The sequence below is a fragment of the Phoca vitulina genome, unplaced genomic scaffold, assembly GCF_004348235.1.
Source record: "Phoca vitulina isolate PV1807 unplaced genomic scaffold, GSC_HSeal_1.0 scaffold40, whole genome shotgun sequence".
Taxonomy (NCBI): Eukaryota; Metazoa; Chordata; class Mammalia; order Carnivora; family Phocidae; genus Phoca; species Phoca vitulina.
In genome coordinates, this window is record NW_022589743.1 from 20,470,599 (window position 1) to 20,485,805 (window position 15,207).

Here is a 15,207-nt window from a genome sequence, read left to right on the forward strand (position 1 = left end):
TGTCGGTGCCTGGGATTCATGTGTCCATTTATCTTTAATTATGTTCAATTATCATTTAGCCTCTGTCACATCTGTCCCCATAGACTGAACCACCTGCCCTGCTTGAGCCCTGAAAACCTGGCGATACTGAGAAGGGCAGGTGTCTGCTCCAGTGGCCAATGCCTGAGTCAGAGTTAGGGTTACAAACGTCCTGGCATCTGGCTGCTTCCATAGCCTGGATCACAGATTTGGTGTCAACCAAATGGGGTCCTCCCAATCCCAGGGCTGCAGGGTCCGGTGGACTTTTATTTTACAAAGCTAGTTGTCTGCAAAGCAATGTTTAGTGCAAAGGTTCAAAAGCCTGCATAAAGAGCAATCCAGATGGCACTGGCCAAAAGTCTTGACACTCCTCCTCCTCAAGGCTGTGCTTGTAGGCTGAGCCGGGCTGATGCTAAGAGCATCCTATTTAGTGAGCACTTCATGTGTTCTGGCCATCGGCCTAAGCACCTTGCATGCACGAATCCCACCGTGAGTTTTCAGTGGTGCAGTGGAACATGCGCTGGTTCCTCCAGCCTACAGGTGAGGAAACTAAGATGAAGTAAACTCGTCACGGCCACACTGCTGGTAAGTGATGATACCAGGCTGCTACGTGGGAGGCGTGGCTCCCGGCCAGTTAGGACAGGTGCCGGAGGTACACAGGAGGCGTGGGCGCGTGTGTGACCCCGGGTAGGATGTTTGCCCGGTCATTACCAGCGCACCGCCCAGCCAGTCAGGCACAATGGCTGGCCCCCGTCCCACTGCACTGTGGAGCCTGCGAGAGATTTCTGCTGGGACCGCCATTTCAGCCAGCCTTGCCATCTCTCTTTTGGAGGTGGGGCAGCTACCAGCCCACCCCACTGTGGCTGCTTCCAAGGGATGTCGGGACTCTGGCTGCAGAGGAGTGCGTGTCCCAGATCAGCTGGGCTCGGGTTGCCTGTGACAGCTGGGATGCTCTCGGAAGGGTGAGCTTGGGAGTGGGGGACGCCTACACAGAGGCACGTTTGGACAAGCTTTGAGCAGAGCAGACATGGAAGGCCTCTCAGGTTCCTGGGCCCTTGCAGTTCTGGGAGCAGCTTCCTGTTCCTGCAGAAGTTTCTCTCTCCTGGTGGCATGTGCTTTGGGAGCTCTGACAGGTGTCTGCTCTCCAGGGATGTCTGACAGCCCCCCACCCCCCCCACCCCCACAGAAGCCATGTTTACGGCAACCTCCGTTGGGAGGCCTGTGTTGGAGTCACGCTAGAGCAGCTAGAGGGGGCGGATTCTGTTATATTTGTGGTTGATCGGGATGCCAGATGAGGCAAGGGGCACTCCGGAGTTGATGCTGCCCCGCTCCGGCCACGCCTTCTGTTGCTGCCACGGACGTGTGAGCACTCAAGGAGAGGGAGGGCTCGTGTGCGCTGGAGCCAACATGTGAGCCAAGTCCTGGCCCTCTTGCCTTTAAAATAAGTGTACTGGATCTGTGAGTTCCACCAGCGTTGTAAGGATCAGTGCCAACCTTCAGGGTCTTCTTTAACCCTGGTCTCTGAAATGGGTACAATCCTACCCACATCTGCCCTATTGCCCAGATAGGAGAAGCCGAAGGCTTGGCTTGGCGAGGATGCCGCCCACGGAGCGCATGCTTTCCTTCTTCCAGGTGCTTTGCTGAACGTTTTACCTCCCTGTTTTCTCATGCAGATCTCTACAACAGCCTCTTGAGGTAGATCAGTCCCATTTTACAGGCGGTGAAACTAAGACTGACAGGCTAGATTTGCGTCCATTCGCAGAGGGAGTGTGGTGGCAAGGGGCTGAGAGGCTAGGCCCATCTGTCTTGAGCCAGAGTGCTGCCTCTTGGATATGATTGGAGTAACCAACACTAATGTAGCAGGACCTGTCATTTTTTTTTTTCGTACTCCAAGCAGTTTTATATATGGTGACTCACTTGACCCCCACTTGCATAAAATGATACCCTTTTTATAGGTGGTGAGATTGAAGCTGAGCTAAGGGGGATTTCCCCCAAGATCCTTGATCTGGGGTGGGGGGACACTTTGTGAGCACCTCCTTCGTACCCTTGTGGCTGGTACTACCTACCAGCTGTTAAGCCCATTGGGGGTGGGGGTTGAGACTTCGCCTCCAACCCAGGGTCCTCCCCGCCGGCCGGAGAGCCCATGACTCTTTCCCTCTTTGTGCTGGTCCCTTTGCTGAAACCCCAGGTGCTTTTCTATTCCGGAAAATTTATATCTTGCGGTTTTGTGGTTAAGAAAAAATGACACTGCTCCTGAACGGTCCCCTTGTTGGCCCCTGGGGCTGGCCTGGCAGGCCCCCCACTGCGGTTTGTCTGGGAAAGTAGCCCCCGGGTGCTTCTGCGACTGTGACCAACTTTCCAAAAAGTGAGGCCAAAAAGTCTTTGCTCAGCTGGAAGCTGCTGCACGCCGGCTCCCTGCGTCCTTTGTGAATGAGAAGAGCTTGGTGACTTGAGCAGAACCAAACCTGTAGGTGTTGTTTTCTTTACGAGCCCCGGGAGAGGGCAGCCGCTGGCACATCAGACCTGCTGGCAAGTGGGTCACCACGCTCTGGGTGTCTTCCCCTTGCCTCGTCTCAGCACAGCTGGCCAGGAGTGTGGGTGGCTGACTGGGTGCAGTGAGGAGTCCCTTCCAGTTCTGCATCGTCGTACCCATGGGACTGCCTGGTGCCGTCTAGCGGGGATCTCTAGCAGCCTTGAGGAACAGAAGCTGCTCATTCCTCTTCTGGGGGACTTGCCTTGCTTTTTGAGACTCTCAAGCTCCTGAGTGACCCCTTGTGCAGTTGGCCTTTGTTTTCTGCGATCGTTCTGGTAAACGAGCGTGCCTGTCAGGACTGCAGAATGTGTCGTGCGTTCATGTGTCCATTCATCCAGCAGAGGCTTTCCAGGGGGGCCAGCCTTGTGCCCCAGGAGCTCTGCTGGTTCCTAGTGGGGGCCCAGAACACAGACCAGGCACCTGACCTCGTGGCGTGTGCAGGCTAAGGAGAGAAACAGCTCTGGTGGGGGAGGCGGGCAGGGGGCTGAGGAGCAGGGCTCCCTGCAGGAGCGGAGTTCTAAGCTGAGCTGTGGCCCAGGGGTCACGGGGAAGAGGCTTCTGGGCAGAGAGCCTTGAGGCCGAAAGGGGCTGGATATGTGGGAGGGGGCTGAAGTCGAGAAAGCCCCAACCCTGGCTCATTGCTGAGGCCGGGTTGGCCAATCTTCATGTTGACTTGTGACGGCCAAAGTCATCTGTAGAGTGGACATGTTCTTAATTGGCTCCCAGGGGTCCGGTCCTCAGTTCTCACGCCAGTGGCAATTGGCCTTCCCAGCTGCTGCTGTGAGGGCCTGCTGCCCGACCTCTGTGACTCCGTCCAGTTATTTGATGTTTGGCCCAGTCTTGGGTCAGCTCTTCGAAGCTGAGGTTGGAGAGCAGCTTGGATGGAGGGAAGGAGCGGCTGTGAAAAGCGCTTCAACGCGGGGATGAGGCCCATGTGTGTCCTTGCCTCCTTCCTTCCAGGCCATTGTGAGCAAGCGTTGTGTGTTGTAATAGGCATGTGGGGACAGTCCCGAATGAAGTGGACACTGTCCCTGCCCCGGTAGGTACTGATCTGGGGACTTATGTATCCTCAGGGGTTTTCTCTACCGTAGTTCAATCCCCCCAACAGACCATGGGCTCGAAGTCACCACGCCTGTTGTACAGAGGAGAGAACTACAACTCAGAAAATGAACCGACTTCCCCAAGGTCACATAACTGTTAAGTGGCAGAACCTACATTTGAACCCCAAAGCGGTTCAACTCCGGAGCCTGGTGCTCTGTCTGCTGCCCTGGGAACTCACATCTGTTGGGGGCGACCGGGTCAGAAGCGTGAGTATGAGGCCACTATGATAGGGGCTGCCGTAGCGGTGTAGACCCCACGTGCGCAAGGGGAGATGGGGGTTGTGAGTAGGCCTGGGAGGTCTCACCCAGCCCGAGGACACTGTGACCAGAGGAGGAGGGGACTCGTAGCCACTGCGGGCAGTTGGAGCAGAGGCCCAGGGGTAGGAAAGTACTAGAAGTCTTTGAGACACTCCTAGGTGAGTGTCCGCAGGCAGGGCAGGGTGAGCCAGGGGTGGTGTGGAGTGATGAGCCTGGGAAGAAAGGTTGGGGGCCCTGATTTTGGAACTGGCCTCTGGTCACCCTGGGAGGGATGGATCGTTATGGGGGGAGGCTGGACGAAGGACCTGAGTGCCTTTGCTTGACTAGAGGATAAAAGCGGCATTCACATCTTCTTGTTTGTTAACCGTGCTCTGAAGGTGTTCCTGGGGGCTCAGTTCCATGATGGGACAGCGGATGCACTTCTTACGTGGTGACCCGGGGTTGTCAGGCTCAGCAGAGAGTTCCATTAGCAGTGGCACTCAGAGGTGTAAAGAATGTTTGATTAGCCGTGTCAGCTTGGGGTATCTGCGAGGCGTGTGGTGCAGGAAGGCTGGGGTTTGCCTCCGTGGAGGTTTCTCTAAATATCGAAACTGGAATTGAGTGGAATTATTTTTGTTCTGACTCAGTGTTCCCTCCCTGACCATTGTGCCCACTTGCCACTGAGCCACTGAGCCCTCAGAAGGTGGCAGGACTTAACGGGGCTCAGGGCCACACGAGGGGGCTGGCGCCCTTCAGTCTAGCAGCTTGTGAGCCCAGGACCGAAGTTTCTAGGGGAAATTTCAGAAAGGAGAAGCAATGGTTTTGTTGTCAGTGTGGGTCTCGTTTCACGCCTCACAAGGATTCTTTTTTTTTTTTTTTAAGATTTTATTTATTTGAGAGAGTGAGAGAAAGAGAGAGCACGAGCAGGGGGAGCTGTAAGCAGAGGGAGAAGAAGAAGCAGACTCCGAGCTGACAAGGGAGCCCCATGTGGGCCTGGATTCCAGGACCCTGGGATCATGACCTGAGCCAAAGTCAGACGCTTAACCGACTGAGCCACCCAGGCGCCCCACAAGGATTCTTTACCTGGGGTCTGTGGATAGAATTCAGGGGGTCCATGAATTTGGAGGGTGAAAAGAAATGGAACCTTTAGTTTTACTAACTTTAACTAGAATTTAATATGTTACTCAGTTTGGATGTAGGCAAGAAAGCACATATGTGTGACTCGGTCACCAGCAAAAAGCACAGCTGTTTGCATATTACCTTACAGTTGTGGCGATATCTAAAAAAGTAGTTTATGCTTGTCACAACTTCAAAGCTATCATAGTTATGAGACCCATGGACAGCTATTGTTTCATGCTGTAATAAAGAAGGGCTTTTGGGGGCGTCTCGGTAGCTCAGTTGGTTAGGCATCTGACTCGATTCCTGCTCAGGTCATGATCTCAGGGTCCTGGGTTCCAGCCCCGCATCAGGCTCCACGCTCAGCATGGAGTCTGCTTGGGGCTCTCCCTCTTCCCCTCTCCCTGCTTGTGCCCCTCCCCACCACCTCTCTCCCAAATAAATAAATAAATAAATCTTTAAAGAAAGACAGAAAGGCGGGCTCTTAGTACTCTATCACCATTCTTTTTTATTTTTTTTAAAGATTTTATTTATTTATTTGACACGGAGAGAGAAAGCACACAAGCAGGGCGAGAGGCAGAGGGAGAAGGAGAAGCAGGCTTCCCACTGAACAGGGAGCCCCACATGGAGCCCGATCCCAGGACCCCGAGATCATGACCTGAGCTGAAGGCAGACGCCCAACCGACTGAGCCACCCAGGCGCCCCACCCTATCACCATTCTAAATAATATTTTGAGAAATATATTTAAATATAATTGATTTCTTTTACAATCCTAAGTGTTTTATTTGAAGCGTTATTCTTAGAAAGGGACCGGGGACCTCCGTAGACTGCTGGAGGGGGTCTGTGGTCCCCAGATGGTCAAGAGCTCCTGTTAGGAATTTAGGAGCCTTTCTAGATATTTGAAATGTTACATCATTAATTATTATTACTTTTCAGTATTGTGAGTAACAAAAAGAGTCCTTACCCTTTAGAGAAATACTCTGAGATATTTGCAGATGAGGAAGAAAGGAATGAATTAACAACAAAAACCCTTGAGGTGGGACTGAGAAGTGGCTCCACTTGGCAGGGTCCCTGCACCAGGCTTGGAAGGTTGTGCATTCCTTCTGGGGAAGCTTGAAAGTCACCAAGAAGAGGCCACTAGAGTCTCATCAACGTGACAAGAGCCCTCTTGGGGTCTCTGGGTCCCTGGATCTCAGCCAAACCTGGTAGCTCCCTGGTCCTCCTCTTGGGGCTGTGAGCTCATTTCCATCTGTTCTGCTCACCCTTCTTTTAATCAGCCCAGAGCTGTACTGAGGTTGGTGGGGGAGGGGCCTTCCCCCCCCCCCCCCCCCCCCGTCCCACATCCCACCCCCCTCTGCATTCCTTAGTACTGTGCAGGGCACCCAGTTGGAGCCCAGGGTTTGTCAGAGAGAGCACCAGGCTGACCTAAGCCAGGCTGTACTTCTTTAAATTTCTTGAGGTTTGAGCCTTTTGTGAGGCTTTTGAAAACTGTGGACACTATTCCCCTGGAAAATGCACAGACTCATACATCTGAAATTTGTATACATTTCCGGGTGTGCTTCCAGAAAGCCTACTGATGAACCCAAGTCAAGGACCTTGGCCAGTTGTGCTGCATCCCAGCAGGCGTGGCCGGTACTTGGTGTCTGCTCACGTGTGCCAGGCACGCACCGAGTGCTTCATTTCTTCTCAGCTTCTCTGAGGCGGAGGTTCTGTTGTTATCCCATTTTCTGGAGGAGGAAACTGAGGCTTTTCTGGGCGTGGGGGTTCAGTAACTCATCCAAGGTCACAGGGCTAGGGGGTGTCTGAGCCCCCGGATCCCAACCCAGGCAGTCTGATTCTAGGCTGGAAGCCTCCTAAGTGGAAGGTGACTCATTGTCCCTAAACCCCCACATCTTCCATATCCTCATGTACTGACCCTTCGCCCACCTCTCCCCAGGCAGGAAGCCCTTCTTCTTCTTCTTCTTCTTCTTCTTCTTCTTCTTCTTTTTTTTTTTAGTAAAGATATTTATTTATTTGACAGAGAGAGAGCGAGAGAGTGAGCACAAGCAGGGAGAGTGTCAGGCAGAGGGGGGAAGGAGAAGCAGGCTCCCCACTGAGCAGGGAGCCCAACGCAGGGCTGGATCCTGGATCCCAGGACCCTGAGATCATGACCTGAGCTGAAGGCAGATGCTTAACCGACTGAGCCACCCAGGGGTGCCCCCAGCAAGCCCTTCTTACGTCTTAACCCCATTCTCTGTCTTGACCAGTGTTGCCCATTGCCCTCTGAGGATCATAGTCCTCGGGGTGAAGCAGTGTCAGCCAGCCTTGGGGTGAGGAGGGGGTCATGGGCGGCTGTCCAGGTCTCCTGCTGGCTTTGTCAGACGCTTCTCTCCTCCACCCTCCATTTCCTACTTCACTGGTGTTTGAAGCACGGCAGTGGGGGGGGCATCCAGCAGGCTCCTGGGTAGAATGCTTGGGGCAGCCCGAATGACGCGGCCTTTTCTTCCCTGGGCTCCCACAGGCGAAGCTGGTCCGCTACATCTGCAAGCAGCAGCAGTGCAGGCTGAGCGTGGCTCCTGGTGAGAGGACCTCGGAGCTCAACAGCTACCCTCGCGTCAGTGACTGGCTGTGCACCTTCAATGTGAGGCCGGTGGTGGTGCAGGTAAGCGGCTTGTGGCAACTGTGGTAACTGTTGTGGTTGGGAGAGGGGGGAATGGTTGGGTGGGAGGTGTCAAGCGGAGGGACCATACACAAACCCAGGGACTAGCTCCGCTGGGACTGTGACCGAAAGGCCATGCTCTCTACTCTCCAGAGGGGACCTGGGAGGACAGCGGCCGTGGGAGGGACCCAGGGTAAGGGTGGCTCTAGCCTGTGTCCTGGTGCCACTGCTTAATGAGCTGGACAGCCTGACCACACTGATGGTTCATTGATTTTCCCATAAGGACAGCCCGCCAACATATCTGGAAACATTCGCTGTGTGACAGGCACTGTGCTAAACACTTGGTCTAGATAATCTTACTTAATGCTCACAAAACCCTGTGAAGGAATTACTGTCATTATTGCTATTTCATACTTGAGGAAATTAAAGCACAGAATGGGTACGTGACTTGTTTGAAGTCATACATATGACTTCAGCAAGTGATCGCTTTGGGATTTGGAAACAAGAGTCGGAGTTAGTTTTCTCTGGTATCTGCTGTAATGTACTGTTTTCGCTGCTCGGTTCCCACTTCGCATCCATCCAGCCTACCTCCCCTCCCCCCAGCCAAATAACTAATCAGCCAGTGAGATGGAGAGGGTATCCTATGGCAGGTGTCAGGGGCACAGGGCCCTCTTGTGAGGCATCAGTAAATCAGTGTGTAGCAGGTGCAGTTCACCCAGTGAGGTCTTTTAAATCCCTTTGATTCTAAAATTAAAAGTTGTCTCTTGCTATTATTTTAAAAGCAGTATGAATCAATTATTTATAGACACTTTGGAAAACAGAGGAGGAAAAAAAAATCACATATATATTCCTACGACTCAGCGAAAGTCCATGATCATTAAGATATAAGATCATTTTGATATTTCCTTCTAGTTTTCTTCCCCCACTAATACTTAAGTCTTTTTAAAATTTCTAATGGGTCAGACCCGTGCTGTGAGGTAGTTACTAGCCAACGTGGCTGTTACGTACCTTGGAACGTGGCAAATCCACATTGAGACGTGCTATAATTTCAAAGATAGAAATCCAAAGAGGCACTGAATTCTGAAGACTTCATATAGAAAAAGATAATATATTAATAATTTTTCATATTTAGTATACATTGAAGATGACATACTTTTGGGTATATTAAGCTAAATAAAATGTTGTTAAAAATTAATTTCATAGAGACTCACTTTTTAAAATGTGGCGACTCAGAAATTTAAGTATGTGGCTTGCATTGTATTTCTCTTGGGCAACACTGGTTTAAACCATCCTGAATAAACAGTTTTGTTTTGCTCTTATCATTTGCTATTGCTAAGCACTCTGTTTTCTTTGTACTTTCACACTTAATAACCCCCGTTTTAAAGTAGCTGCATAATGTTTGATGGTGTGTATGGGATGTGGTTTATCAGGCAGAGGTTCATCCCAGTCCTTGGCTATTATATATAACACAGTGGTTAATATGATTTATGCAGCTCTTTGTATATTTAGGAATTTTCCCTAGGAGAGATTTTCTGGACAGGAAGTGACGTGATCATAAAAGGTCCTGTCATGGGGAGGAGGAGTGGGAGTACATGGGGGTAAATGGGGGGACCCATGGGGTGCTCTTAACACGTCACAAGTGCCTGGCCTGGCCTGGCCCCGGCAGCCCTCATATTTGTGGTGCACACCAGCAGTTACAAAGCTGGCAGGAAGGGGCGCCTGGGCAGCTCAGCCGTTGGGCGTCTGCCTTCGGCTCAGGTCATGGTCCCAGGGTCCTGGGATCTAGCCCCACATCGGGCTCCCTGCTCCGCGGGAAGCCTGCTTCTCCCTCTCCCACTCCCCCTGCTTGTGTTCCCTCTCGCGCTGTGTCTCTCTCCGTCAAATAAATAAATAAAATCTTTAAAAAACAAAACAAAACACAAAGCTGGCAGGAAGGAGCTGGTCTTTGTGAAGGTTGAGTTTCCTGGGGCTTTATTAACACTTACGCACGCACACGTGTGAGGAGCCACGTCTCCCCACCCGCCAGTCTGACAGCTTTCTGCCACACAGGAAGGAGATCTCAACAACACATAATGGTCGTCCATGGTGATGTGTTTAAGATCATGGACTTGGGAGCCAGGGAGAGTTGAACGGTCGCCCCTGCCCCCCAGCCAAGCCCAGCCTGTACCCCTCCCCTCCCCCAGTCCCAGAGACGGAAAGGAGCCTCTCCTCACACCTGCGTCTGTAGCTTGCAGTGGAGGGTGCCGGGGCCCCACAGAGGTAGTGACTTGCTCAGCATCTCGCCAGCGTCATCCCTTACTTGACAGACGAGGACCACAGGTTCGGAGAGGCCGAAGGGCTCTGTGATGCTCTCGAGGTTCAGACCCGGGCCTGCTGGACTCCGAACTGTGCCTTGTAACTTCCTTTCTAGGGCCTGAGCCACCTCTGGCAGAAGGCTTAGCTCCTGAAGGCATTTTCCTTGGAGCTGCAGAGATCTGGAGTGTGCTGGACACCCAGTTCCACCCATGTCCGTCTGTGAGAGGGGAGCCAGGCGTGCCCAGCGCAGAAGCCGGCACCGTGGAGGCTGGCCGCAGGGGCGTTTAGGTCCCTGGAGAGCCCCGAGGGGGCAGCTGGGACAGGGGTCTTGCAGCCAGGCCCAGAGGTGTAGCAGATACTGAGCTAGGTGATGTTTGAGTCAGGAGGTCGTGAGTGATGCAGCAGAGCTAGCGGTAAATGAGGGGCAGGCTCATTTGTGGGGGGGGCGGTCAGGCAGGCGGGAGAGCCCAAGCGCCAGATGTGGTTTGGGAATCAGGCTGCTACCCGGCCTGAGGGACTGGGGTAGAGTGTGAGCAGAGAGCTCGGTGGGAATGACGGGGTCACGGTGAGAGAGCAAGAGCGTCTCCAGCTGCCCAGTGACCTTCCCCAGTGACCTGGAGATCATGAGGTGGCTCCAAAACGTTTCATGCCGAGCTCTTGTTCTTCCCCTTCCATTCACAGAGACATGTTTTCTTCCCACCTCTGCCCACCTCAGAGAACGGTAGCACCACCACCTCCGGCTGCCCAAAAGGCCATCCCTGAGTCTTCCCGTGCCCTCCCTCACATGTCCAAGCCCTTAGCCCTGTGGGCTCTACCCCCGCTCCCTCCCCCCGATCTGCAGACCTGACCCCCTCTCTCCATCCCCAGCGCCAGCCCCGCGGTCAAGGCCAGCATCCTCTCTTCCCCAAACTCCTGTAGTGGCCCCTTAACTGTCTCCCTACTCGATCATCCATCGCTCCGTTCCACTTCCACACAGCAGCCAGAGTGTCCACTAAGAAACATAAATTGGATCATGTCATTTTCCAGTGCTTCCCATTTCTTTCTGAATAAATGCCAGATTCCTCACCCACTTGGGCCTCTGCTGGCCTCCCTGACCTTATCTTGCTCACCCTCCTCTTTGCTCCCTCTGGTCTGACCTTTGCACTCCCTCTTCCTCTCCCTGAGTGTTTTCTCCTTGGCTCACCCTGTGGACATCACCATAGTATCCAGTCCCTTGTCACCTCCTCTGAGCAGTCTTCCCTGATAACCTGATCTAAAGATCACTCCTACCCTTTGTTTTCTACCAGTGCATCTTGGCTGATTTTTCTCGAGGACACCGACCACTTTCTGGAGTGTATCTAACTTATTTGTTGTATGTGGTCTGTCTGCTGTTTCCCACTGGAATACAAGCTCCGTAACAACGCAGCGAGTGTTGGGCTTGATGTGACAATCGAGAGGGAGGAAGGGTGAATCTCATCATTACGTGATGGGTGTCCCAGGAGTCGAGGGTTTGGTCCTGAGTGGGTGGTGACACCGGTTACTCCAAGGTTTGGCTTTTCATGCCCTGCAAGAGAAGCCACTCTAGAATCATAGCCCCAAAGATGCACCTTCCCAGCTCTGCCCACGAGTCAGCCTCTAGGAAGAGCCCTGGGAAAGTTGGTGCCCTCGGGAAGGCTGGGACAGACCAGTGCCCCAAGGAGTCCTTGGGCCTCTTTGGCACTCCTCTTCTGACCATACCAACATGCTTCACTCATTAAGGGGTTGTGCTTCTGGGAGCCTGGCTAGCCCTTTGCTGCGAGGCCTCTGTAGTCTGGTTACGGGGCTGCGCCATGACCTTCGTGCCTCTTGCACTCCGAAGCACTTGCTTGTGAGGGTCAAGTGCTTAGGGGCACAGTGGTGTTCACTGGGGTGGAGGAGAGAAAATTCAGGCAGTTTCCTCACCTGCTGTTAGTCCTGAGTGAGAGCCAGCCCCACAGAGACTGCTGGAAGTTTGCACACAGGTAGCTGGAAATAGCCATCTGGGGAGTGCAAAGCAGCAGGGAGTCAAAGGAAGGCTGGGAGAGCAGGGGCTGGTTGGAGGCAGTTTTCTGAATCAAGAGGCTGGGGGAGTCAGCTCAAGGCCTAAGAAGGGCAGCAGGAGGACAAAAGCTGAGCCCTGGTCTGCCTCCTACCCCCTCGCTGGTTGCAAAGCTCACTCATGGGCCTCCTCACCAGGAGGCTGGTGGAACTGAGGCCGAGGGCGTGGGAGCAGGAGGGTGGGCCAGGCTGCCTGAGAGTACCCGGGGCATGGGCCAGCAGCTTTCTGCCTGGGTTTTAAGAATCACAAGGAACTATTGGCTGGGTATCCATATGGTTTCCCCAAACTCTCCAGACCCCTTTTCTCAAGATCATTCTATTTCTTGCCCGCAAATCTCAGGTTGGTTTTTAGGCCCAGGCCAGAGTATGCTGAAGGTTGGAAAGAAGGGCTGTTTACATGAGTAACCCCAGCCCCTGCTGATCAGAGAGGGGGGCTGCCTCCACTTGGCTCTGTTCCTGGAGTCTCTCCTTGTACTTGGTGGGGGGGGACACAGTGATGGGGGCCCAGAGTTAGAGCAGTGTCCTGGCACAAGACTCTGACATCCACCCTATCCTGCTCACCCTAGACCCTGATGGGTCTTGTGTGCTTGTAGCCGGAATTAGTTTTAAAACTTGCACCCATCAAAGATAGGTGCAAATCTCAGAAACCAAAGCTCCAAACAGCATAAAAACCCATGCTTTGCCAAAAAAAAAAAAAAGCATGATCTCAGAGATAGAACCCTTTAACTTCTGAATGTTACCTGAACATTGCTTATTTTCTTAAATAAACATTTTATTTTGGAATAGTTTTAAATTTACAGAAAAATTGCGCTGGTTGTACAGAATTCCTGTATATGGCCTTCCCCCAGATTCCCCCATAGTTAACATCATGCTTTACCGTAGTGCATTTGTCAAAACTAAGAACACAATGTTGGTACATCACTGTTAACTAAATTCCAGACTCTCTTTGGATTTCACCAGTGTTTCCATTAGTGGCTTCTTTCAGTTCTAGGAGCCAATCCAGGATAGCACATTGTTCCTATTTACATACAAATTTGTTTCCTTTTTTTATTTTTTATCGTTGCTAAAATGGACTCGTACGGTATTTTTTAAGTCTTAATCTCATCTCTGTGTTAGTCATACAAATCCATCTCATTCCTCTTTAACAGTGGACTAGTTAAGAGGAAAGATTTCCTCAAGCCAGCTTAGCAATGACTGTGTGAGGGGTGCCCATCTGCGCACGCAGAAGGCTTCAGCTTGTGCCCAGAAGAGTCCACATGCCCAGCTGCACGGCGCCTGGCCTATGGGAAGCCCTTGGCAAATTACTTGCTGGGTGTGAGGGAGTGACCGACGAATGAATGAAAGTCATCATAGGATGGAGGCTGGAGATGGAGACTTTAAAACAGGGTCTTATCTCTGTGTACTTTTTTTTTTGGTTTGTTTGGTTGGTTTTTAGGATAAAGGATCTGAATCATGAAGTCTGGCAGTTAACTTTGCTGAGCTCTCCGCGCTGAAGGGCCCAGCACTGGTGTAGCCCATGGTGGTGGGAGGTGTCCCTTTGGCCTCTGCGTTCTCTGCTTATCTTGACCTTCCCGGGAAATCGTGCCTTTCTGCTCCATGAAGAGAGGGACTGGATGCAGACGTGGCCCCAGCCTGGTAGTGGCCCTTCCTGGTTTCTGGTATGGATCAAGGGCCTCTGCTCTCCTCCTTCCCTTTCTGAGTTAGATCTCAGCCCCCTGCGGCTCCAGAGCTGGAGGTGGGTGCTTCTGACACGTGACCTTTGATTCTAACTCCTTTGGAGACAGACAGCTTGGGAGACACCTTTGTATGTTTACCCAAAACCATCAGATCTTCCTCTAGAGCAACGCTGTCCAGGAGAACTTTCAGGGACGATAGCAGCATTCTGTACTGCCCTACCCAACGTGGCAGCCACCAACCACACGTGGCCACGGAGCACTCGAAATATGATGAGTGCGATGGGGAAGCCAAAATTTAAATTTTGTTTCATTGTAATGAATTTTCACCTAAAGAGACATATGGCCCTTGCTGTGGTGGGCAGTGCAGGTGCGGAGCCTGCCCTGACGGGACCCCATGCTCACAGCCGAGATGCTAGAGACAACCCCCCCACCCCCCCACCCCGCCAGCCCCAGGAGCTCACAGGCTGCGGTGAGACTTGCCGAGAGCCGACACCAAGCGCCCTGACGGAAGGCAACCTGGCATGGGGGTGGCGGGGTGGGGAGCAAGCCGGCAAACCCACCCTGGGAGATGGGAGAAGGACCAACAGCAGGGAGGGCTTCCCTCAGAGCTGGGACCTAGGCCCTCTGGAAGGGCAAGAGGGCGGGAGCGGTCCCAGCAGAGACCCTGAGGGCTGAGGGCGCTGGTTGGGCCTCACAGGTGCTGGCAAAGGGCTTGGCCTGGGGGGAGACTGGCCGGCAAACGGTCAGCTCATGGAAATCTTCGTGTGGGGGGATTTGTCTGGAGACCAATGCGGTGCCTGTGTGTGTGGACGAGAGGGAGGGAGACAGCGCTAGAATTCTTTTAGGGAAAACTAAAAACCCCTGCGGGTGAGAAGGCTGGGCTCATCATGAGGACAGTGCAAGGCGAGAGCGCGCCGGTGTGGGAACGCGCGCGGACGCGGGGGGCACTCGCGGGAAGGCGGGGCGCCGCGTGGGGGAGGGGCCCCGAGCAGGAGGGCACCTTCGCCCTCCCCAGACGCCTACAGTCACACATTGTGACTCCTTCCACCCTCACACCCCAGACCTTCCACAGGTGAAAAATCGCAGCTTCATGTTCTGGCTGCAGCTGGGGGGGAAATGATTTCAGAGCCTGCTGGCGCGGAGCTATCCTCCCCCACCCCCCCCTCCCCCCAGCAGTTTCCCTGTTGGAAGTTGTCAGAGGAAGTGGCGAGAGCGCTGGCTGGGATCAGTCGTAGCAGGGAGAGGTGGGCGCTGCAGAGGCTGGGATTCCATGGCCCAAGCCACGGGCCACAGGCTCCCCCGGGGAAGTTCTTGCTGGTGGCATTTTCTGAATGGAAGATGCAGGCGAGTCCGGTAAGGGGTTTTTGTTAAGGCCCGGACGGGGCAAGTTTCTCTTTCCCTTTTCCTCTACTGCCCTTGCACTCACTCCATGTTCAAAATCAGGCCTTCTCTTGGGGACGGGGAAGAAAGCTCCCTGAGGTCTGCCACCATCTTGGTTTCCCATTGGCTGGAAGTGGCCGCAGTTCCGTGTGGGCCCTG

At 53.2% G+C, this 15,207-nt stretch overlaps 1 protein-coding gene across 8 annotated transcripts in view; it reads left to right on the plus strand.

Annotated features, from left to right (window-relative positions):
* Nucleotides 1–15,207, plus strand: part of KSR1 (kinase suppressor of ras 1) — a 146,867-nt gene that overhangs the window by 72,283 nt on the left and 59,377 nt on the right. For all 8 annotated transcript variants that reach the window (XM_032429191.1, XM_032429194.1, XM_032429189.1 and 5 more), the window contains exon 2: nucleotides 7,505–7,645. In XM_032429191.1, coding sequence (XP_032285082.1) covers nucleotides 7,505–7,645 — 141 coding nt within the window. The remainder of the gene's footprint in view (nucleotides 1–7,504; nucleotides 7,646–15,207) is intronic.